General features: G+C 36.2%; 1 protein-coding gene across 5 annotated transcripts; it reads right to left on the minus strand.

Annotated features, from left to right (window-relative positions):
• Positions 1–16,103: 16,103 nt before the first annotated feature.
• On the minus strand, positions 16,104–25,893 carry LOC122574637. 5 transcript variants are annotated; one of them, XM_043742420.1, is made up of 8 exons: positions 25,651–25,893; positions 25,452–25,559; positions 25,247–25,348; positions 25,017–25,111; positions 24,400–24,451; positions 23,890–24,212; positions 23,268–23,301; positions 16,104–17,210 (listed from the first exon to the last, which is right to left on the minus strand). In XM_043742420.1, the coding sequence occupies exons 5-8, from the start codon at positions 24,423–24,425 to the stop codon at positions 17,114–17,116; spliced, it is 480 nt and encodes a 159-aa protein (XP_043598355.1). In that variant the 5' UTR covers positions 24,426–24,451; positions 25,017–25,111; positions 25,247–25,348; positions 25,452–25,559; positions 25,651–25,893; the 3' UTR covers positions 16,104–17,113. The 5 variants fall into 5 exon arrangements, 4 of the variants coding, with proteins under 4 accessions (XP_043598355.1, XP_043598353.1, XP_043598352.1 ...); XM_043742418.1 differs by lacking the exon at positions 25,247–25,348 and having other exon boundaries at positions 24,314–24,451; positions 25,452–25,556; XM_043742417.1 differs by lacking the exon at positions 25,247–25,348 and having other exon boundaries at positions 24,314–24,451.
• Positions 25,894–26,002: the final 109 nt, after the last annotated feature.

Raw genomic sequence — 26,002 nt, forward strand, 5'->3', positions numbered from 1 at the left:
AATGTACAAAGACATGAAACAACATCGAGAGCAAAGTAGTAGTTATAATATTTGAAGTATTTAAAGTAAAGTAAACAATATTTAAAATTAATTATTTCCATAATTAAAGAATGAATTTCCATAAATATCCATCACTTAATCATACCCCACCTTATACTCTTCTAACTGTCAAACAACAATCATCCCCTTCTGTCAATAATTTTCTACCACCTCGTCAAAGAAACACCAAGACGCAACAAACATCCCTTTCCTGTTGAAACTCTAGAAAACTGCCACCGATACCAGAGAAAGCAACAAACAAGCAAAGACTTTTTTCGTTAGTCAACCCGATAATTCCATTTTACCTTTCAGCCTGGATCTGGATTAAAGGAAACCCTGAAAACGGAAATAAAATCCTTTCGTAGCCGAGGTCGGTACTGTTCGAACAATCACGCACAATCACGGCCAGCATTATAAAACTGTCCCCGGGGGAATTCTCGATGCTCGCTAGAGAGAGGGTAGGAAAAGAGTGTGGTCGATCGAGAGAGGGTTGGTTGGATATGGAGAGACTCTGTTGGAGATTTCGCCGTCTCCAAGGGGTCGAAAATATCCCTACGTGAGTTCAACGTCACGCCAGGCCTCGTATGGCTATCGCGCGGAACTCGAAGGGGTGCAATGGCTTTGAGGGAAGTTGGAGAGCAAGGGGAGGACAAACTGGACGGCACGTATCTTTACGGGTCATAAAGGTTGGCCCTCGTTACGGAGGAAGCTGTACCACACCCGTGGCCACCAAGGCACCGCACCACGAACCCTCTTTGTCGCCTTTAACCCTCTCTCTTTATACTTAACCCCCCTCCTTCACCATCCCTGTTTCAACCAACAGTCCCTCTCAAAAGTCCTAGGATACAGTCCATTTATTCTTAATAAACTTTTGATATTTCATATAAATTATGAACTTTAACGTTAGAATTATCAGAATGGTCAAAGTAAGAAATTTATACTTTTTCATAAATATTTGTTGGTCTTACAACGATTTACTTTTTTCGTTTTACAATGATATATTTTCTTATGTTTGGTGACTTTTGTAAAATATGCGAATAAAAGTTAGACTTTCTTACTGAATTATAAAATTTGTTCTACTCCTTACGCTGCAATTTCGTTGATACTATAGCTTTACGCTTTAGTTGTCGATACTCTTCGCATTGAATTACATACATTTTTTAATAAACCTCCTAATATACTAATAACATAAGAAATATTTGTGCTCCATTATATTCATTATAGAATTTATAGCATTTATGTGACTAATTAATTAAGTTCCATATCATTCGGTAGTACTTTCATACGACTAAAAATTTAATACTATATAAATTAAATACAGAAAAATAGTAAAAAAGTGCTTCATTCGAAAATGAGGGTATGCACGAATATCTTTTTGTAACTGTAAGCTTAGTTTGTTTTCTAAGTTAAATGAATTGTTACAACATAATTCATCTTTTAATCTGTTACAGTTTCGGAGCAAATATAGAAACTGTCTTATGGCTTTTAAAAGAAGCTGTATTTTTGTCATCCTATTCCTCAACAGAAATCACCTGGGAAGATAATTTACCGATAGATTGACCTACGCAAATCGACAGTGAAGACAACGCGAGGTTCGAAACCAATATAAGGTTCGAAACCAATATAAGCTTGGAAACCAATATAAGCTTCGAAAAATGGAGATGTTGGATAAGTATGTTGATGCGCTTCTGCAAAGAACGATGCAACTCGAGCACCGTGTTTTAGAAACTGGACGCTCTGTATTTATACAGGCGACGCTCGTCTATTATCGGCTCGAGCATCGATGGCAGCTGGCTTCTACTCACCCATTTATCGCAAATTTTTTTAGAACGAAAGCATTCTGTTAGCCAAAGTCTTCGAGTGACTCTTCAAAGAACTAACTTTTATATCGTTTCTTAACAAAATGATTAAATTTCGAAATTTTATGTAATACGTCGATTACAGGTCTGAATATATATTCATATATTTGCTGAGAGAGCTAAATGTACTACAAAGGAAGATACAATTCTAGATTAACACCAAAAATCCTGAACAACATCGACAATACTTTCACGTTATACAAGTAAGACATAGAACGTAAAGTTTATTAAAATTTCCAAATTGATTTGAAAAATTCTATTTTACATTATTAAAGGTTTATATGCTGAAGGTAGAAAAGAGAGTGAAAAAATAGGAAAGGAAAATATAAATTCAACTTGATTGCAACGATAGGAGGATCACGAAGGGTTGAGTTTCCCATAAACATGCAAGATCTAATAACACGATACTTATAGTATAATGTGCCAACTTCACAACTATTATTTAATAACCAAACTTTCATTCTCCTCTTAACGAGACAAGTAAAGTGGGCCTCATGGCCACAGGGTAATGAAGATGTCACACTACGGCTGTCCTCCTTGCGGCATGGTGCCTATTGGTCCCGTGGCAAACCACGGGGGGTGCGCGTAAACGATGTCACGGACGTCATTGTGCTCTCGGCAGAACTGATCCCCCGTGGAATCGAAAGAGAAACTCGGACCTTTCACCGAGTCGAGTTTAAATAGGCCGGATATATAATTGGGCCCCGGACCATTCACGAGATTTCATCCCGCGGTACCCCCCATAATGCCCATCGAGTGCTCGTATGATGGAAAAGAGGGAGAGGACAAAGACTCGCGTGACTGCTGGAATCTCTTGGCACCAGTCTTCGAGGATTCATAGAAGAGGTTCTACCACTGTGGAGAATACAAAAGTACTATGCTTTATCGAATCAAGATTGCAATTTTTTTGAGATAATTGTTACAATTGTCTTGTAAAAAAAATCCTACAAAACCGTCGTCATTATAATTTCAATTATTCGTACAATTATATTATACGATTACATTTACATAAATTATAATTATAATTGTAATTGTTGCAGATTTCTTTGCGATACTCATTTCAAAGAGATATTATGTTATGAGTATTAAATGTGATTTATGAAAATCCATGTTTTTATGAATACAATTAATGTGATCTGATCAATTTCGAATATTTTCTATATTTTTCTATAGCGTACGTATTCTCTGAAGTTTTCCAACCTCTAAATTTCCTACAAATGTTCGTGTGATTTATAATGATTTTCGCACCACACAAATTAGTTTCGTAGAAGTTTCGTAGAGAATCATTGTGAAATTTTACACACATTGGGAAGTAAAGAACATTTTCGTCATATTATGCAATCGCAAATTACCGACTCTTATCAAGCTGTATAATGCAACGATGTATAATATTCATCAATACAACAAAATATAATCTAATACGATAACCATCAAATGATATCTATAGGTATCGCAATTATAATATTTAGATATTTCAAGAGAATCCTTTCCTCCTATACTTTGTACCATCTCCTAAACCTGAAATTCAATCCAAAACCTTCCCTTCCTAGAATACACCATGAGAAACGTTGAACATATAGATCAGAACCTGAACCTATGGAGTGCCAAAATATTGAGAGGCACGCCGTCTAGTTTCTCCAGGACACGCACCAAAGAAGACGCAGAAAGGTCCGACGCGATAAACGGCTAACCTCATTTTTCATGTGGCCCATAAAAATCGTCTTCCATGTATTCCCCGATGAATGAGATCCCCCAAACCTTTCCAGTCGAACCTGGTCTCCGAATAAGAAGATCCCCGAGAAGTTCGCCATTGGCGAGCGTAGAAGCGTGACATTATATTTATGTTGTCACCCTGCGTGTCAACGCCGTGGCTACCGGAGCCTAACTCGTGAGAGTGAGATGTGAAAGGGACCAAGGGTGGAGAAAAAAAAGGCATAGATGGGGGGCCTGACACTGGGCCCTGTCTACAAACACCGCGTTCTGATCGCTACTCACTGCCAGGACAATGGACGATCCTTTCGCATTACCTGTTTACCAAACCCAGTCATCGTAAAACCATCGAATCGAATCACGAAGAAAGCGACCGCCGCGTTTCCAAACGTTTCTTTCTAGGTTTTTGGGACGATGGCTTTCTTAACCGACACTGAACGATATTCTGAAAGATATTGCAGTTTGGCTTGTAAGCTTTCATGATTTTACTTACTTTCAATGTATTGGAGATTGAGGCTTTCGCTATTTAAAGAATTTTGATTTCCGAATCGAATTCAAATCAATCGATTATCCGAAAAAGCTAGCTGAAACACTGGCGAAATTTTGGAACTCGTTTTAAGGTCGGCAAGACGCGACTTCCATTGAATCGATTATAAAAATTCTATTTCCGATATATCGTTGAAACGAATGAAAATCGAATAAATCTTTATACTAGAATTATAGGTAACAAGTGAACAGAAATCGAAGAACACACGTTGAGACGACTAGACGAGGCAAGAATAAAAATATTTTAGGAAAGGGGAGATAGCGAAGATCGGAGTTAAAAGAAACATACATTGATTTTGAATCATTGTACAGTCAAATAAATTGCTATTATAATATATATTAACTTTTCCCCTCACTTTTTCAGCAAATTAATCGAGAATAGCTAAAGTTAGTTGATGGCCAAGTTAATTGGTCCAAAGTCGAGATGCTGAACGACATAAGAGTCGCAGGGGGGTCTCCTTTCGGCAAGACGCGCGTGCCTCTGTTGTCGCAACTGTTCGTGAACAGTTGGCCATTCACTGTTCTCGAAAGTGTCTGCGAATCGTCAGCGAGGGTCGCCGACAGCATCCGGTTTCTCGATTCGTTGCCGTTCGTTTAGGCTAACCGCTGCGGATACGTCTCACAGCTCTGGTCCTTTTTAACGTTTCGACAGGTTTCGGTGATACCAAAGACTCCCTCGTCATCTGTTCACTAAAATATCTTGCAACTCTGATCACTTAATTTTCAACACGAAGAAATATCGCAGAGTACCACGCTTTATGTAAGAGGAATATCAGAATTCTTTTAAAGTCGACCAAAATTCCGTGGAACTCGACTAAAGAATATTGTAAGATATTGTTAGAAACTCGTTAAAAGCTGACAAAAAAGACATCAGTGATCAACTTTAATCATAATGTAATGTAAAATGAAGAATTTACAAAAAAAAAGGTGCGCAGTTCAAATTGATCTAACTCGAAGGCATTCGTTTAAAGAACAAACTATTCGCCAATAAGAACGCTCGATTGCAAGGGAAATGAAAACTATTTGCGAGTTCAAAGCATCACCGGCCGTATGTTCCAAAAAGAGAAGGAACAGCTGGAACGATGAATGAAGTACGATAAGGAGAAAAAAAGAAACAGTTACGGAGAGTTGTAACAAAGTCGAAGCAAGACTGGTGCAAGGCCAGGGACGCCCGTGCAACAATCAATAACTGTCGTTCGTAGCAGGCATAAGTCGTACGTGCTCGTGAACGTTATACAGACGAGTAACGCGTGCCAGTTTCCATCAGGAGTGACGGTAACAGCTGTTGCACGTCCATTTCGAAAGCTTTCTCCGTGGAAACTCCGGGGGAAATTGGCGGCGCTGATCGTCGCGTAAACACAACCTAAAAGCAGTAGATCACTCGATTCCTCTTCGTACTGGTTCTAAACACGATCCCGCGGATACGTACCGTCCAACAACTCTATATATACGTATCTAGGATACGTGTGGAATACGTGTACGTACACGTGTACACACGTTCACACATGGACAGTTTGAAATAGAGCTGTCGATCGATTAGAACTTTTCCAGAGCATACGTGACACCCATAAAAAGCGTATCTCTTCATCCAAGGGAATTGAATTCATCCCGCCTTACTTCGTTTCGGTCAAAAGCCATTTGCATGTCTAGCTCTGGCGAAAAAATGCACACTGATTTCGTTCGAAAGATATGCTGATTTTGGTGATTCTGCCGATCAGAAAACACGATTATCTTGAGAATGCTTGATCTTTTTTTCTTTTCTTTTTTTCTTCTTTTTTTTTTTTTTTTTTTGTTTCTTAGAAAGTAACTGGAAAGAGTAATAATGTAAGGAGACACGATGCTGTGTAACAAATGTCGAGAGTTTAGATGTTATCATGATTTCTTTCAAAGTAAGAGAAACAGACAGAAAGGGTTGGCCCCTTTTCAAGTTACAAAGACGAGTCGCGAAAAAATATTTATTGTCACTGGTAGCATTACCGAATCGTTTTGGTTTTTTCCTCTCGCCTTCCTCGCGCAATACCGCGTTCGAAGCTTCACGAGCAAAATCATTTTCATACATATGAAACAGAGAAATCAGTGTACGAATAGATTCTGCTAGATCTAGCAGAAAGATTCATAAATTTCATCGATTGTACAGTACAGCAGCGTTTATAATTCTATTTCTCAAAGACCAAACAACATCCTCATATTTTCAATATTTCGAAAATTGCTGGATAGAAAAACGATGGATCTTGCCACGACCATTTGAGTCCAAACGATATTTCACTCGAACAAATTAGCAACCAATTATACGATAATTGATATTTTTGAACCTGGATAAGATGAAACACCCGAAATGAGAGACTCAAAATTCATTAGATGAACAGTTCAAAATTCATCACATTTAATCCTGAATAAGACGAAAAAATGAAATTCATTCTTTTAATCCTGAAGACGTTGAAAGATCCAAAATCCATCGTTTGCGGACCTAAACAAAATGACAAGCTTATGGTTCGTCATACGGTACAGAATTACGGTTCTGAGCTTGAACGTAATAGAAATATCAAAATTGCCCTTTTCTAAAAAATTCACTCCGGTAGAGAGAAAGAGAGAGGAGTAGGAAGAGGTAAAAGGCAACATTTTATATTACAATTCACAGGCAAAAAAAAAAAAAATAAGCAAAAAAATCTACACAGTCTGTTCTGACTTCGAACATAATGGAAGCTTCAGAATTCGCCCGGTAACAAAGGTAGAATACTACATTTTATTGCAATTCGAAGACAAGGAGAGAAGCTAGGAAAACTACATAGTCACGGATTCGCTGGTAAAAAAATTGGAATTGCCGTGTCGCGTGGTGGAGGTGTATTCGCGCGAACTTTCCCTTCGAAACGAACGCGAAAATTGATTCAAGTATACGGTGGCAGTGGATCGCGAGAGAGCCGGCACGCGCGCGGTGTCGTTTCATATTCGTCGAAGAGAGTGGCCACGGGGCTCGAGATTGCAGGAGAAAAAGGGGTCGAGGGAAAAGGGCGGTAAATTTTCATTAAAATACAAGGGAAACATTTCTACTCCGTTAGACGGTGAATTTGCATGAATTAGAATTTCAAGTGTCGCGCGCTGGAACCAAGGGGCGATTGCGGCGCTTTAGAAGAAAAAGGAAATCGACGTGTTCGTTGGCAACGTGCAAACGATACGAAAGAGAGTAAAAAACAAACAATCGAAAAAAAAGTACAAGAAGAACGAACGAAAAAAGATAGAATGAAAAAGCGAGAATAGCAAAAAAAAAAGAAAAAAGAAAGAGTAGCGAAAAAGAGAGAGAGGGGGGGGGGTAGCGCGGATATTATTTTTCAACTGGGTGATATACGACCCGAGCGACGATTTACGGAGTTACAGCGACGACGATTGCTTCGTTTTTACAGTCCGGAAAAAGACAACTCGTTCTTCTTCGTTTTTTTTTGCTTGCCACTCTCCTTTCCTTCCTTCGCTTTTTTTTTCTTGCTTCTCTCAATCTGTCTGCTTTTTCTCCACCATTTTTTTTTCCTACGTACTACTCGTCGTCAGACAAGCAACGTGTTATTTCGTTACGTCTCGGCTCCTTTTTCCGCGTATACACTTGCATACGCTTCTTCCTCGGAAGGTTTTTCGTTTTCCCCTTTTTCCCTTTTTTTTGTGCGCTGCGGGCTCGGAAAAAAAGATTCCGCAAGGAAGAAGAAAATACTAGAAGCTGCGAAGAGAAACGAACGTAGCCGCAGGACAATGGGCCTCGGTGCACCGACGATGCTTTTAATTTTTATGGGATTCTTCGGGTTAAAAAGGTGCGTACACGTTGGCGATTTTCCTTCTTCGCCGGCCAGCCACCGCTGCGGCTGTTTTATTAGGATCGTAAAGGCCCTGCGGCTGCAGAGAATTTTTTTCTCTCCTCGAACAGCACCGGACGAGACCTTAGGATCGCCGACACGCGCGAAGGTAACGAAAAGTTCACGGAAAAACTCGTGGAAAAAGTCGTGGAAAAACTCACGGCTGAATGAAATTCACGCAAAAACTGTGATAATGAACTGTGATGTCGCGATTTCTTGCTGGACATCCTACAAAACCAACAATTATCGATGCTTTGTGACCACAGATCGACCAAACTATCGATAAATTATTAAGGTTTATCGTTTTCGTACTAAAAAAACAAAGATAAAGAGTTGGCAGTAGAAGAAGATTTTCTTAACCTGTAATGTGGATAGCACGAGTTAATTCGTCGATTGAATTGCCAATTATGAACGTACGATTAAGCTTCACTTATATGCATTCAATTAAGTAATTAAACGAAAGTTTACTTAAGGTCCGGTTATTATTAATGAACGAAACAAATCAACAAGGTAGCAGGCTTTTACCTTTGCAATTATTAAAAAGTTGCAAGCGCATTACGATATTAATATTTATTTTCGCAGAAACAAAAATTTATTTTCATCACATTGCATTAATTCCGAGCAACTACGTACAACATATTGAAATAAATATCGAAAATCGGTAGTTTTAGTGATAAACAACAAATTCACTTGCATAACAAGTTTGATAATAAGATTTTTCGTTAAAAAATTGCAAAATAGTAAAAAGAAAGTCTACGGCTCGCAAGATTATTCGCTGCTAAATTATTGTGCAAAGGGACCTAGTTAACGGATTAACCTGCTCTCTTCTCATCTGGACGTGGTTACAAAAATGCTAAAAAATTCGAAAAAGGGAGAAAATGAAACTGTGGAAACGCGTGTCGAACGATCGAAGAAGGATGATCCATCGAAAACGAAAAATTGCCCCGGAAAAAGTTCCTCTTTCGTTCTGGCGCGATTATCGAGTCCTTCGAAAGATCAGAGCGAGATCGAACGTCGAACAAGAGAGAGAGAGAGAGAGGAGGAGGCCGTGTCGATATTGAAACGGTGGAAAACAGAGGAAACACAGACGGGCTGACCGATCGGCATGCTCTCCGGTATTTCGCTCTGGTTGCGAACCAATTGCTCTATGGTTTTGCGAGCCGAAAAAAATCGACTATTCATGCATAACACCGATAAAATCTGAAAGCTGCTAAAAGCGCGCGCGATCGCATCGCCCAATAATGTCGTTTCCCCAGCGGCAAAATACAGAGGCGCATTTAAGCCGACTTCACAGTTATTTGACGATCCGACAATATCAAAAGAAACTGAAACACAGCGAATGCTTATACGCGCGGAGATCTGCCAAATTCGAACAACTTTCTATAAATACACTCTTCGTAAGCTATTATCGCTTGTAATAGATTCGAATTACATATGTCATAGGAAACATTTTGAAATTTTATTGGCATTGTTACGAGACCCCATTATCATGATAATGTTGGTAAAGTTCAAGATAAATCCAAAGATATGTATGGGAATTACAAGATATTTAGTACAAGTATGTATATGCGTGTATTGAGAAACAGAAACCACAGAAGAAATCCATTATATTAATAAATCCATTATATTAATAAATCTCAATTTTCAATGGACTATATTTAATACTTATCATGTGCTTAAGACGACTTATACGACTCTGTATACTACTTTCTTACTAAATATATGCTTGCTATAAATATCTTGTAGTTTCTATACGCATTTCCAGATTAATTTCAAATTTGACCAATATAATCGCGACAGCGGCGTCCGCGTCTCACTGCACTGATAATGAAATTCCGAAATGTTTTGCGTGGTATATACAATATATACATAAGCATTTTCTAAGGTAAATTTCTCAATACTTGTAAAAACATTTGATGAATATGTTATATATGCCGTAACATTCGGAACATTTCGAAATTTCATTAACAGTAATTTGACTTGTAATGTTAATTCTATTGTAATCTTACTTTCTAGCTCCTGTCTAGTGTTCTTTTAAAATGACTTACTCCTTCAGAAAGATCGTTTCGGGAGTTAGTTACCAGCAAACAGAAACTAACTCAACCTGTCCGATTCAAATCCCAAATAAAGAGAACATGACACTGTTCTAAAAAATGAGAGAAAAAATTCAAACACGCCTCAATTAACTCACATCTTGAAAATTCACGCTTGGATATGAACAATGCACGATACAAAACATTCTGCTATAAAACACTCGCGGACAAATGCCTGGTTCAACGTCTCTAATTTACAACCGCACCTTTAACATGAACCAACGATTGCAGCTGATAGTTCACCCTAGTGAAAAACATCGGTAAGGACGCATGAAAAGAGACGGCCGGAGAAGCTGAATTCGAAAAGAAGCTGCGGAAAAAAAGAACGAGGAGGGTAAATCTGCGTAATTACCCTCGATTTCAAGACCGTTGCGAAATTCAGTGGTTCCGGCCAGCCTCTGCGTTCACCGAGAGAGAAAAAGATACCCGAAGATAGGATCTGAAAGCTGCTGAAAGCGCGCGATCGTATCGGTCGGTAATGCGATCCCCCAGCGACATAATGGCGCAAAACCTGGCCCCCATTGTTAGCCCTGGGGCTCAGCGACGCATTCCTTGGCCAGGATGTGCTCTCGATTTTCTCGGATATCGTATAATGTGGCTTATGCCCCCGGCGAGAGAAATAGAGGGAGGACAGGACAGGGAGATCCGGCGATTTAGTGTGCTCCTCTCTCCACAGAAAGGAAAAACTTCGCTCGCTAGTTGGAGTAGGTGTGTCCTCCAGCAAATCTATTATTGTTGTTGGAGACACTGGAGTGCACTAAACCGGACGTGGATCTCATCTTTTTTATCCTGGTACAATCTGTGTGATATGGTACGGGATGGAATTTCTGGGGAGAGGGTTGCTTCATAGTTGACTGCAAATATGAAGAACAACCATTATCAATAGGGATATTGCAACTGACGCAAACTGACGAACGTAGAATTATTTTATATGTCGGAATAAAAATTGATGAATTATTGTAATTAGGAAATAAGAATATTGAAACTGTAAAATACTGCTAGATCGAGTGTTCGAAATTAGTTACCAGTGTATATGATGGTCCGGATAAAAGCCCTAGCGACATCGTAAAGTGGAACGAAAATTGCATAATTCAATGCAATTTCCATTGGTAGCACATCATTCAGAGATAAGATAATCAACTGCTATACCGACAGTAATTCTGACAGAAAACTGTTTGCTGGGAAGTGAAAGATTTCTCATTTCAGCTCTTTCCTATATTACCGATAGGATTACAAACATCATTGATGTACTGACTAAGAACAGGATACATGTAACATTAAATGGGATTCCGTGTCTTACGTTCTAAAATATTGATCTAGACAAAAATCAGTGTCTTTTTTACGTCATGTACTATTTATAACATAGCGACGCGGCGATTGTAATTAAAAGTCCATTTGAACCGTACATTTAGAGCATCATGTTTATTTAAATAAAACCTTAATTAGTGCTCAATTAAATAAACTTGTGGTCATTGACGAGACAAGATTCCAATGACGATACTGAATAGGACGTTGTACTTCAGGTTCTGAAATACCGACCTGGGAAACAATCAGATTGTTTCTTACGCCATCTATGATATGCTACAGCGGAGAATCGAATCAACCAACTCGATGATTGAAACTAGAATCGCGATCGCAGCCAATCAGCTCGTATTATTTGTTATATAATTAATAATTGTATCACGTACTACAATGCGATTAATAATTATATATGAAACAATGACGATTACCCGGATCTCATCGCGTGGAGGTTGCTGCGAGTGGAGATCCTCCCTACCCACGATCCCACCCACCCTTCCTTTTACCCAAAAATTGACTAATTTGGCATTAAAAAGTTCAAGGAAATTTTTCTTTTGATGTGCGATTGCAAAACTATCAAACTTTCGATCGCTGTGCAAAGGGAACAACAAAAGAAACATTTTAAAAACCGACGCGAACAGCTAAATCTGACAGTAAAAGATATAAAACTTAAATACTATTAGTACTACTACTACTACTATTACTAGATAGTATTTTACTTATGCATGCATTTAACCCAAAACTAACTGCAAGCACTGAAAGCATTAAAAGCAACTTAAAAGCATTGCAAGCAACTTGAAAGCATCCTATTTGCTAATTTCAAGAAAACCTCTACTTAACTGATAATATAATTTAATTTGCCTAGTAAAAACCCAAAGCTCTCATGAGTTCTAACTACATAAATATCTTAATATAATCAAGACACAAGAAAACTAATATGAAATTCTGGAAATTCATAATCAAAATTGTAAAAGAAAATCGCGATATCATAATTCGCAACTCTAAAGCAAATATGATTATCATTTTATCGCAACTCTAATTCAAACCGTAATCATTCTCTCGCGACACTAATAAGAAAAACCGCGATTTACCCAATGTGACGATGGACCGACATATACATCGGCCAAAAAAGAAAAAAAACAAATACTACTACTACTACTACAAATACTAAAAGCGAGCATAGTGACAAAGTAGTAACGAGAATGACTTTCCATGCTCTGGATGATCCAGAGGATGGAGAGCCATTGGTAGTTGCCCTCTTGAACGGCAGTTTGCCGGGCCTCTTCGGCTCATAGCCTCTTCTTACTTCGGGCGCAATGCCCGCTGAAACTTAAATCTAGGCTCGAGTCTTTCTAATCGCAAAATAAAAAATAACTTATAAAGGTAAAATAAAAAGATAAAGCGCGGATACTATTCCCAGTGCACATGGACGACCAATGATCATAGCGACTGCTGTGCGTTCGCATGTGCAAGCTCGAGCAATAAACGTTCGTTTCGAAACCCACTCGCGACCACGACCGCGATATTCGAAAAATCGATAGGCAAGGCTCAAGACAAATGGTATGCTCCATTCGTGATGCCAGCTTCACCGTCAATTTTTCAAATCAAATTTCCTGAAACAGGTTGGACACGCGAAAACGCGCCTACCCGACGAAAGACTGTGCCAACCTGCCCGGCCCTACCTACTTATAGTTAACACTCGTACCAGAAAATATGCTACCTATCCTACCCGGAAACCTCTATTTAAAACTGAAAAGATGGCAAAACAAGCACACCAACACATTCACTCCACGGTTCTCACACATAACCCGGGCGCCAAAGGCCTACACTAGAGAGACGTCCCGGGACGCCTCCGACACCCGAGTTTGGCATACAACTTTCACACTCTAAAGTACGTACCATTTTCCTGAAATCGACTGACGATGGCTAGCGACCATTGCGTAAAAATATTCTGTATATTTCAACTTTAATTATCCAAATATATTTAAATTTCAATTTTAGTTAAATACACATAATCGTATATAATCATGTATATGTATATCATATAAAGAAATAATTTGACTAGAGTAGATCATTGTATTGTAATCAATGTAATTATCATTGCAGTTTAATACTGAGATTAGTATTTCGACGCAATTCCACAGCCTAACCACATACACACACAGTGGAAAATACGTCGTGCACGATTCGCTAACGCAACGTCAGTCGCTGAAAAAATTGTTAAGCTTATAGACTACTCATCATGCTCATTGCCTTCCTCCCACCCAAGAAGCACCTGGGCACGTGNAGTGAAATTCTGACAGTGAACATGGAAGGGGTTAAACCTGAAAATCCTATGCTAAAAATATGATTAGGCTATCTATTATATTTTCTGTCTAACGGGCTAATATTCTTTGATTTTGCAATTTAATTTCATTTCAAATTTTAATAATTCTATATTGTATTTTACTTTATTATTTTAATGAACAATTAAACTATTAAGCTAGAACGGAGGAAATTAATGAAGAATACAGATATTTATTAAATATAAACTAAGATTCAATGCAAGTAATATTAATATCAATGAATTACAATGGACTCTAAATGTACTCTATTACTGGAAATATCCTCAGGCGATATCTTTATCAAAACACATCTTTAAAAACACAAAGAAACGTTCAAAACTTGTTTTGATTCTGATATCAGCCTGCCGCGAAGTGTTTTCTTGCACGTGAAATTTGATAACATCCGTCATAACGGACAGACAAAGTTATACTTTAACATATACTTTTATATTTCATATACTGAATTTTACTGAAATTATACTGTGTATAATTTCAAATAATAAAACTGTTCTATACCATAGTAAAGTAAAAGATTAAAATAAATATCATTTATAGTCCTTATCAGCATTATAATAACTTTAATCATATTTGAATTTCCATATTAACGAAATCTGAGGGTATCAGACTTCTTCACTACAAAATACTTGTACAAAATGCTTTATATTTCAATATGTAAATATCATACTTATATATATTATATATATTATCATCAACATTTGGAAACGCGGTGTGCAAGAAAACCTATCCTAAACTAATAAACAAAATATAGACAAAAAATGTTACTACTCACGGGTATAAATACCCGCGGTCACTATGCTCGTCAAAAATTCTACGTATACAACCAATCACCCGTGTCGATTCGGACCTTTCACCCTTCGACATGATTGAATGACTGGAGGAACACAAATACATGCGACTCACGATTAGATGTGAAGAATATTGTCTTCGATGTTGTTCTGATCCAAGGGAGTTCGTCATCAAGCCATCGTCAAATTGGAATCGTCGAATTCAATGGAAGAAAACTGTAACAAAGCATAGAATATTTTAATTTACTCGTAATGACGGTGTTAATTACTTTAAAAGTATGAAATTATAAAAGACTAATTTCTACTAAATAAACATTTTTTCTAATAATATTCAATATAGGAATGAAAAATTTACATATTGTCAAATTATCAATTAAATTTTATTTTTTAATTAATAATAATTATCATGAAATATAATAAATCGGCTTAAATAAAATACGAAATAGATAGTTACTTACATTTTTGGCTTTTGAAACACCACTAGGTATTTTCCAGAGAACAGGAAGAAGGCGAAGAAGTGGCATACCTTTAACAAAATATGAATTATTATTACTTATTTTGAGAAATACAGCGATGGTTGATCAAAAAATTTAACATAATAAAATATGAAACTTTATGAAGACTAAACTTTAATAGCAAAAGAAATTAAAATTCTAATAAACTATAATTAGAATAAAAATTAAAATTCTAATACAAAAATTTAAAACCAGATTTTAGTTTTTAATTAATAATAATTACAGCGAAATACAAGGAATAAAATTAACAAAATACAATGTGCAAAAATTCTTACATGTATAAATTTAAAACACCGCTACATCCTTCCCAAAGAAGAGGAGAAACGATGGAAGTTATGAAAAACCTGTAACAAAACATGTTAAATATTATAAGTTGTTCTTGAAAACGTACTTGTGATTGTTAGAAAACTTAAAACAATTAAAAATAAAACTCTATTCAAACGTGAAATTTCAATAATAAAAAGATTTGAAATTCTAATAAAGTTTAGTTACTATATAAAAAGTGGAACTTTAACACAATAATGACAGACTTAGAAATTGAGACTCTACCAATTTCTGAACGATATCGAACATTTTTATTGTGTATTTCAATAGCAAAATTTTAAGATTTTAGTTCGATAAATAAATTAAAATGCATACGAAAAACTTACATTCTTGAGCTCCAGGAAAGGCTTTATCCTCTTGCGAGACCTGCGACTCTACTACCGAAAACGAATGTTTACCAAAAAAAAAGAATAATAGACTATTGACACGTCCGTTTAAGTCAAATGATAATCGGCGAACACACTGACTCTAATTTCGCATGTGATTATTATAATTAAATTTAATGAAATTTGTTATGCTCTAAGTCAATATTAAATATGATTTGACGCAGCAAGCACTGACTCTACCAACCGCATTCCACGCGGTCACAAAAATATTCTGAAAGAAAAACTTTATAAGAGGTAAGGGATAGGGAGTCGAGTGTTTGTTTACGAAAATACTGCTTTTTTAGAACTACTTTAGAACTACTTTAGAATTAATTATTACTTATTTACAATAGGTAGAATTATATTATCATATCAAGAGAACGAAAATATACATAGAAATATTATGCTGAGGTGGCTGTGTATGTGAGTAGTCCGTGGTATTAGTTGCTGCTGGTTGTAGATGCCACTGCTGTTGGGGTACTGCAGTATTTTTCTCCCTATTTAAGAATCGTGGAAAAAAAATCGGACTTCGGTCGCCGGGATTCGATTCCGGGATCCGAACGTTCATAACCTAAGGCGCTAACCACTGCGCTACCGTCGTCCGTTACTAGTTAGTGGCGGTATTTGTGTTGTCGAGTGCCGCCACAATGCCAAGAATACAAAAGAAAATATATCGTTAGTTTATTTAAAATAGTTTTCAAAGTATTTTTATTATTGTCAAATGTGTATATATATGAATACGATATGATACGATCGATTTGTAAAAATTACCCGCCAAATTGAATGTCCGTCATTACATCTTCAAATATTTTATGCATTACCTGACTTCCTTCTAATGCAACATGGCGCACTTTTTCTAACCGTTAAACAAAGCTGCGCAATACAAAAAAAAACGCGATGCGCAGAACGTGTTCAAACTCGTCTGTCATAGCGTACTTTCTCCAATGTAATAGAAGTTATTGAAAATGACGAAATTAATAGTCAATATTATATTACAAACAATTTACGAATAATGAAACAAAATGAAAAAGTTATTTAAATTTCTTACTCAAATGAAACAGAATCGAGAAAATCTATATCAAATTTACATTAAATAATCTTTTCAATTTCTCCGGAAACATAATTTAATATATTCGAAAGAAAAAAGTAATTTCATTAATCTCGCATTTTTCATCTTGGTATTCTTAATAAACCATAAATTTAGAATTTGTTATATTAGATATTAATTAAGTTAATATCACAAAATATTTATAATAAATGGAGTTAATCGCAAAGTGAATAAATATTACCAATTACCTAACTAAAAAAAGGAAACAAACATATAAATACGTTTGCCTTCCTTAAAATAAATGAAATATTACCTCATTTCGACGAAAAGTTATCAAATTTATCGTTAATCACCATGGCGTCCTTTTGACTTTCATTCTGTCCTTTCGAATTTCGCAGCATCTCTCTAATACTTTCAAGCTTCCCTCGGAATCAAATAATTGCAATCTGTGCAAAAAAAAAACAAAATATTGATACAAATGTATAAAAAGAGCAAATTGTCTTTCGAAAACTCATTAGACGAGCTACCGGCGAATGGGGTAACCAAAAAGACGATAAAAAAAATAAGATAAATAAATAATGGATTAGAATGAAGTATTAAAGAAAAATGTACAATTAAGTGAAAATAACGATCGCGTGAATTTGAAGGTAGAAAAATGTCTATAAAAGTACCAAAGATATTTGTCGGGAAGTGACACGAATAAATGTACGTCTAATCTCTCTGATTGTTCGTGCTGAACTGACTTCTGTACCGTGATTTATCCTGCGAATTTCGGCTGACAAGGAGTAGGGGAGGGGAAGGTCGCTAGTTAGATGCGTATGCACGAATAGGATTCGTCAAATTCCTGAAAAACCTATGCTCAAGGATATGTTTTCAACAATAAACATATTATGTCTCAAAGGAAAAAAAAGAAAATAATATATTAGATTGAACACTGAGATGCACGTAGAAACTGATTAGTAGATAGAAAGCCGAAGAAAGATAATTTTCAATTCAAAATAAAATAATATCTGGGCCGAAGGAACTATGGTTAACTTATATCTTGTACATACATATGTATACAGAAGAGCCTACATATACATATTTATTATTCTTTTATTTATATTTCATTCGTATGACAACTTTCATCAATTATATGTATGTTAATTATACTTGCTGTTATTATTCATAATTGTTTGACTCTGCTCCCAGTTCCTTCCAATTTCCAATATGACAGCGCGTAAAATGATGTAACTTCATATTTTAGTTCGTACAGCTGCCACTAGGCCGATATTGGTGTAGGACCGTATCATATTCTAACAGTACCTGGATCCTATTTGGATTTTCGTGTATTTCGATATCCGTTTATAAAGAAATAATATGACACATCATTAAATTGTATTAACATATTGTTGCTTTACTTCTAGTGGTTTTACCAATTTTGGTAGTTGGATTAAATATAATGCCTAATCTCACTGTTCTATTGTGGACGACATAGCAAAGCTGATTTCTTACAAAATTGATATTTGACAACATGAAACACGAAATTCTATAAAGTAACATGTCTATTCTGCACCGCATCTGTGCTATTGGCATTCTTTGATGTGATTCGTATCACTGGAAGTGCTGAGACTGAGATATAATATTACATTAAATCGGTAACGTTGTAAATGATATAAATATATCAAGAAAGTAACAGTTAGAATTCTTGAATCATATATATGTATATATCACAAAACTACACTGGGTGTAAAATTTATTTGAAAGGCCTATTAACCATTATCAATAAGGATTTTCTGAATTTCGGGCAATTTATATGTACAATTTACCCACAAAGCTGCGCTTCTTATTATCGACGTAATTTATAAAAAACGAACCATCTATACCATCCGATACTATCATTGATCTCAACATGTCGATACGCAACGAATAAATCGAAGCTCTTCAACAAAATATCAAGTCTAGATTAAATTTCAATCCTAATCTAATCAGTCTACATTAACAAATAATTATAATTCTTATTTTAAACAGTATTAAAATACTATAAATATATGTAATCGTTTTGGAGAATATCAAAGAATATTCCAAATCGTTAAATACTTCCTCATACCAAACAAAAACTCGGAATCTAGTTGATACAAGTACTAATTGTACTTAATACGCATACGATTCGGTTCCAAGTCAAGCCAAATTCGTTTAATGCACTGTCCGATGTTCTTAATTTACGCTTTCCAATCCCTTCGTCGAAACGAGTGGTAAAGCTCATGCTTTAAAGCTCGTTTCCCCAAACAGGATGAAGCGCAGGGTATGTCTCACATCTGTATTGTTATCCTTTTGATGTCCTCCTCAAAGCTGGACCGCACCAAGCTTACACTGCCGTTCTGGTAAGCGCAGGGAGGCACAAACGATTTTCTACGGTCTAATTCCATCATGTACTGTCTTCTACGATTAAATTATTATACTTCAGTCTAACATATTTGCATCTTCATTCGTCAGCTATATTTCACTTTAGAAAGTTTATAGAAAAATTTTAACGTTTTTTAAATTCCACTTGTTTCCACATCGTGAAATTTAGAATGAGAATATCCAAATGGAAGAATAATAGTAGTATCCTATTTTCTAGCACATATATCCCAAGTTTTAATTTAAAACTCATAAGTTTCTTATGGAGGTCTGAACAAATTATAGATCCAACTTATTTCTATTCTGTGAAGCTTATAATAAAGATATCGAAATAAAAAAGTAATGGCATTCTTATTTGTAGCTCATCTTATCCTGTATTTTAAAGTTTAGGGGGAATTTTTAACATTTCTTTGAATTCAATTCTTTTCCATTTCCGAAATTTGAGATAGAGATATTTAAATTGAAAAATAATAGTAGCTTCTATTTTCTAGATAAGAGAAAAATTAAAAAAACATTCATATACGAAGAATTCAACAAAAAACTCTTGCAAGTTCGCTTTTCCAAAAACAGAATGATTATAAGAAGAAATACATAAGATTCCTATTCAAATAAAGAATCTTTCGATACACTTTCTAAATCTTCATCAATGCATGTATGATAATGTTTTGTAACGTTTGAAAGCGTATGACATTTTCTATTAAAGTTTAACTTTATCTATAATTCTCTCAAATCCAAGACTTTATCACTAGCATCACCTTTTCCTCGCATAAAGCAAATTAAAGATTCTTATATATGATAAACGCAAAGAATATAGATTCCATTTTCTAGCAAGATGAGATATAACACTCAATGAAAATATTTTTATATATTACAAAAAGTGTCCATAAGATAGATTCTACTTTTTAACGAGATAAAGCAAAATTGTTGATGAAAATTCGACTCGAAGGTACTTTCTGTAAGGTCGTTGTGTAGGATGGATGGTCGGAATACCAAACACAATTTACCGAAGACCGAGAATCAAGAGCCATCCCTGTATCCTCGGAATCTAGAATACAGTGGACACTAGAGAGAGGTAGTCGCACAGGGGGTTTATTAAGCTTATTAACGGACTATACAAGGGTGGATGTACATATCTACGTCGGTGGTCGTGGAAAGTATGGCTAGCCAGAAGGGATGCAAGGGTGGGAGATAATAGTACCTACGTGTGTGTGCCCTATCCTCTCATTCGTTTCATACGGCAGAAGTCGAGATTTCGGCTTGTCATACCTATAATTATCATTCCCCTTTGCGTTATTTCCTCTTCGTCTATTTAATTTCCACCTTCTCACTACCTTCCTCCAAATATCAAATTTAGTTCAATTTACGTTTAAATCGACTCACGAATTTGGACTAATTATACTGCAAAAGAGAATGTATGCCAGAAGAGTAACGATATTTAAAGCGGAGAATTCGAAAATTGACTGCTTAAATTTTCCATTCTAGGTATAATACATATATTCATTATTATAAGGATACAGATATCTTTATTTTACACGCTTCATATTTTTCTTAGAATTTTATGTGAAATAATATGCAAGAGAATCAGGAACACGATAACTATGAAAAAAAAACAGCTGTCGGTGGAATTAAAAATATTACGATAATGATAATCATGCAATCATTTGCCTTCTAAATCGACCACCCTCTTTCGTAGGCCTGTTATATTCTTTGACTGCATCCCCTTCCTATAATCGCGTGGCCACCCTAGCGAGTATTATTAGCTGCACGCTTTGCAATTGGATTAACGGAAGCGGAATTGCATCGACGGAAACGGAAACGGCATGAATTGTTCCACATAGTCACGAAGGTCTACCATTTTTGCTTGTTTCATCTAATCGAAATACTTGCCAGTACCATGAGACAATTATCGTCGGATCACGATAATATTAAACTTTATTAAATGCAACATTAACAGTATCCTCCTCCTCTTCATAAAGTTTGTAAAAACGATTATGTATTTCCAAAGTTCTATCTGTTATTACGTTTCTGTTCTTTGAAAAGAACGAAATCAATGATTTTTATTGAAATTGCTGTTACCTAGTTTACAATATAATATCTAATTCAAAGTATTGGACATTTCTCTTACGAAAAGGTTTTACGGAGATATAAACAAATTACTAACTTACTTAAGTGAAGCTGCGAAAACTACCTCTATTAATTTTGTTATCTGTAACTCAAACAATCTAGAGCATCTAAGATATGCTTTTTAATTATTAAAATATGTATATATGTACACGTATTCAATTAACTGGTATTTATGAGAATTCCCAAAATATAGTTGTAAATACACAAGTAAAATCAACCAATCTAGTAGAATTAAAGCTGAATTTATTAGATTCTCCAAATGAAAGATGTATCGAATAAAATATACCTACATGCCTAACACCTAGGAATAAAACAAACGATGGTACCTATTCAGACGATCCGAGAGTGCGTGAACGTAAGAACGAAGGGAGAACGGGTCGAAGGAGCTAAGGGTCGCAGATTTGGGTTTTACAGAAGAGAGGAAGAGAGGTCGTCTAATCGCGTCCCTAGTCCTGATTTAGGGCGGGATTTTAATTACGAAGGGTCAGTAAGTGCGGCTGTCCACTTGCCGTAAGTATTCCTCCCTTATTTATAGTTCATTAGCTCGGCTTTTACGCAAAAGGCAGATTAACTTACGTCCGCTTGCACGATCCCTTTTCTCAGACAAAATTTAACCAAGTAAAAAGATCTTTACACAATATTAATAAAATTCTCTTCGCTATATTTCATAATAAAATTTAAAGTTTCTTATCTAGTTAACAAGATTCTGTTGAATTTAGGAAACCTCTACTTACGATCTCTTTCTATCTATTTTCCATTGAAACTAAATTCCATAGTTAAAGGAAGCAGATTTTCGTGGACAAATCTTCGGAAGATTATTTCGACATGTACATGATTAATGAGTTCGAACATATCGCATTAAGAATTCTTCGATTACCAAAGTTATCAGGGGAAAACCCTTTTCACGAGACACTATTTTCTGAGAATCGAGTTGTCGATAAGTGTGTCTTACGAAGCCCTTCCGGTGGCGCTGGCCACCGGTATCGTTTCCAAGCGATGTCGTCATCCTGATAAAAAGCGTAAAAAATGTTTCTGCTTTCCCTCCGCCCATTAATCTGTTATCTCGCTCACCTAATAACGAGCTTTACAATCCGACGTTACTTTGAAAATATCGCACAATTCCTATATTTCATTTCAAAAAATCGAATTAATCACTAATTCATAGGATAAGTAACAATCGCTATCTGTTACATATCTATAACCACACGATTTGTACAATTTTCTGTTAAAAGAAATATACTAACTACAATACAATGCTACCAAAGAAAATTTATTTCAAAAGATCTCATCTTAATTGATCATTAATTTACAAGACAAGTAACACTCTCTAACTATTGTATCTATTAAGCATTCCTAACCACGAATTACCACATTATTTATACATTTTCTTATTAAAAGAAGCAAACTATCCAATTAAAAGAAAAAGTCTCAACTTACAGATTAGAAAAATCAAGTAAAAAACAATGGGATTACATCATGGCCGAACAACCATAAACACACGTGACAACTGCGATAGATCTGGCCGGCGTCTTTCGCGTAAGTAATTGCGGTTTCACGACACGCAGACCCGATTTTTGCGGTAGATCGGTGTGAACCGACAAAACCGATCGGCGAGGTGTCCCTCGTCCGCGCTTCTCACTTTTAAAGACAGAGAGATAAGAAAACGCAGGTAAAATCGGCCACGGGTCGAAGCACCGTGCCACTTCCGAGGGGTTAATTACATTCTTGCGAGCCCCGCACGAACGAGTGAAACCGCATTTTGCTTCCTCGATTGCACTTTAGCAGACCACAGTGCAATAAACGGTAGCGTTGCGGGAACACGCCGACCGGAGACCTCTAAAGCGCCTTACACCATCTTTTCGCGTATGTATTCCGGGAAAATTCTTTCCGACTTCAACGAAGTTACGTATCAAGTAATATCGGTGCGTCGTCGGGCTGGATCGTTTGACTTCATCGGTTAACTTCAAAGGGTCAACGGTTATTTGATTACAGCTTACTCGAGTATTTTGTGGCAGTTCGGTGTTCTTGCAACTGGAAATTGAAAAGGATTGGTCAGATTATAGGATGTTGAAACGACATGGGAGAAATTTAAGTACTTCATTGAACTGTAAAAGCTGTATACAAGGCCCATAGATAGTAATCTGATAGCTGATTTTCTTTAGAAGATGTAATCATCATTTAGAATCATAAAGAATTTTCAAAATATGTAAAAGTTATCAAACTATTACTGTGATCTATTATGATACATTATTCTAGAACTACCATTGCTTTTCAAATTGGAGTACCTACCTATGGATGACGAATCTTAATTTCTAGACTTGAATTTACTAGAAACATTTTGAAGAATTTTCAAGATATACAAAGATCATCAAACTATTATCATGATTTTAAACAATTTAGAAGAACAACCTGTGATTTTCAAATTGAAGCAAGAAGGAATATCTGAAGAGAACTCGTCCAAACCTACACCCTATCAATTATCATTACCAGCAAACTTATATGTCTAGTAATAATGTTTGAGGTCTGTGTAAAAGATAGATATCTGACCAAAGATACAATTCTACAAAGTTCCTGGCGGATTGAATCTTGCAATGGATATCAGAGGTAACAGCTTCCTACCTTGGTAGAGTAGAGACAGGTGGGGGGTCACCGAACAAAGTTCAAAAGAGAGTAAAAGAGACGACGGGGGAGAAAAGGAAGAGGTTGAAGGTGGCGGTGGTACGAAGGAACAAAATCCCGAGGGTGGGGCAAACGATCCACGATGCGGGAGAGTCCCACCCCCACCTGCTCCCGCGATCACAGGCTCCGCCTCCAGAAAGCCGCGTGACGTCACACAGACACTTGTTACGCCTTGCTGATACACTGGGTTGCCACTTGGATCTTGTAACCTGGAGAAATCACTCTTTTCAACCCCTATGAGTGACTTTTGTCCAAGTTTCAAGCTACAAAAATCAAGATTTTTTTATAATTCCGTTCGTTTTCATCACTAGGGGTTTATACAATTCTACGATATATTGAAATAGGTATTAGAGATGCAACTCACTAACTTAGAAAAGCCACTTCTTTCCTACGATTAATTATCATCAGTTTTTAATGTATTCTCCAATTTATAAACATCAAAATATGTACTCTATTACTTCGTTTACTTTCGCCATTGAGGTTTCATAGGATTCTGTTTAATCTGGAAACATCAGAATAGAGGTTAGGTGGAAAGCCAGCCATGATGAAAAACATTTGAATTTCCCTCGTTTCCCAGAAAATTGAATAACTTTCCTGATATTGCATGCAGATATTATCCTGTTATATACTAGGAATTATTGGAATCCCCGACTGTTCGACTACCAATTATTTCAGAAAAGGATGTGAGCGTTCAACACCATTCAGCAAGATTACGAAATCGCGGGTGCTGAAAGCTTGGCACGTTTTGAAAAAGAACACGATAACACACGGAGTTTTGATGATACTTCCTCCTTATCGGTGTTACAACTAGCCAAAAGATTATGTAGAAAAGTGACTAATTAGCATGAATTAGTTCGACCACATCAAATATTACATCAACGACATCTATATGTTTTAAATATATTGGTACTACGTGATTGGTCGAATCGGGTTTTGATCAGTTTCAACATCGGGATCACTAGCATATGCAAATATATTTATAAATGGATACAATTATAGATAGCAACTACGATGACACATGGGATTTTCCGTAAATTCGCTGTAACCATGAAACAGGTTGGATTTACCTTTCACGATATCGAAATGACCTTCAATATATCTTTTTCTCCTATACAGCTGATTAATATACTGTGTCTCTGGATTTTTACACATTCTGAGGTACCTAAAAGTAAACGAATGGATAATGTTTTCAATTCTTTATGATTCAACTTTACTTCAAACTAACCTAATTACTGCATTGTTAAACTGAATGTGGATACCGTGGATACTAGTAATGCTTAATATTCTATGATCATACCTAAAAGATTTATGCGAAAGGTTAAAGAAAACGAATGGTCACTTTGTAACGCCACCTTAACGTGCACTTTACGATTCAACTTCATTTCGAGCTAACCTAAAGCTCACAGTGATAACATTTACTATGTAATATTCAGCACTCCTTTATATTAAATGATTTCTGTAATTTTTCTCTCAAAGCTACAACCATAATTTGGAACACTAACTTGTGCTGACTAAATTGTGCCAACGCCACTGACGCTTTCGAGAATCGCAAGCAGTTCCTATCGAACGGCCTATAGATCGAAATCCTATTTCCTTAGTGCGTGGCGCTACTTAAATTAAATACACGTACTACGTTCAGCAATTACGTTGAATAACTTTATGTGTACATATATTAAAAAGTGATGGTGTTTTTAAATTTACCTTGGAATATACCATTATTCATGTCATCTTTCAACGAGTGAAAATAAATCTTTTTTTCCTAGAGAATCGAGCACTCATCGCATACTTCTATAACGAAACTAGTTAACAGTTTGAGATATATTAAGATACTGAGTACATTAAAACCATTTGATCAAATGCAATCGATTACTAATTGATATGATCATTTGCCATGACTAACACAATTTCCCAGTAGTCGAACAATGCAATATATTCGCCGGAAGCTGGCGAAAAACTCTTCGCGTGAGAGAATAGACTGCGTATAAATAAGCCGAGAAATATGAAAACGCGAACACTGGCCAGAAAACGAGTGCACTCGATCAGAGGGCGGGCG

Source organism: Bombus pyrosoma, linkage group LG14, assembly GCF_014825855.1.
Source record: "Bombus pyrosoma isolate SC7728 linkage group LG14, ASM1482585v1, whole genome shotgun sequence".
NCBI classification, from domain to species: Eukaryota; Metazoa; Arthropoda; class Insecta; order Hymenoptera; family Apidae; genus Bombus; species Bombus pyrosoma.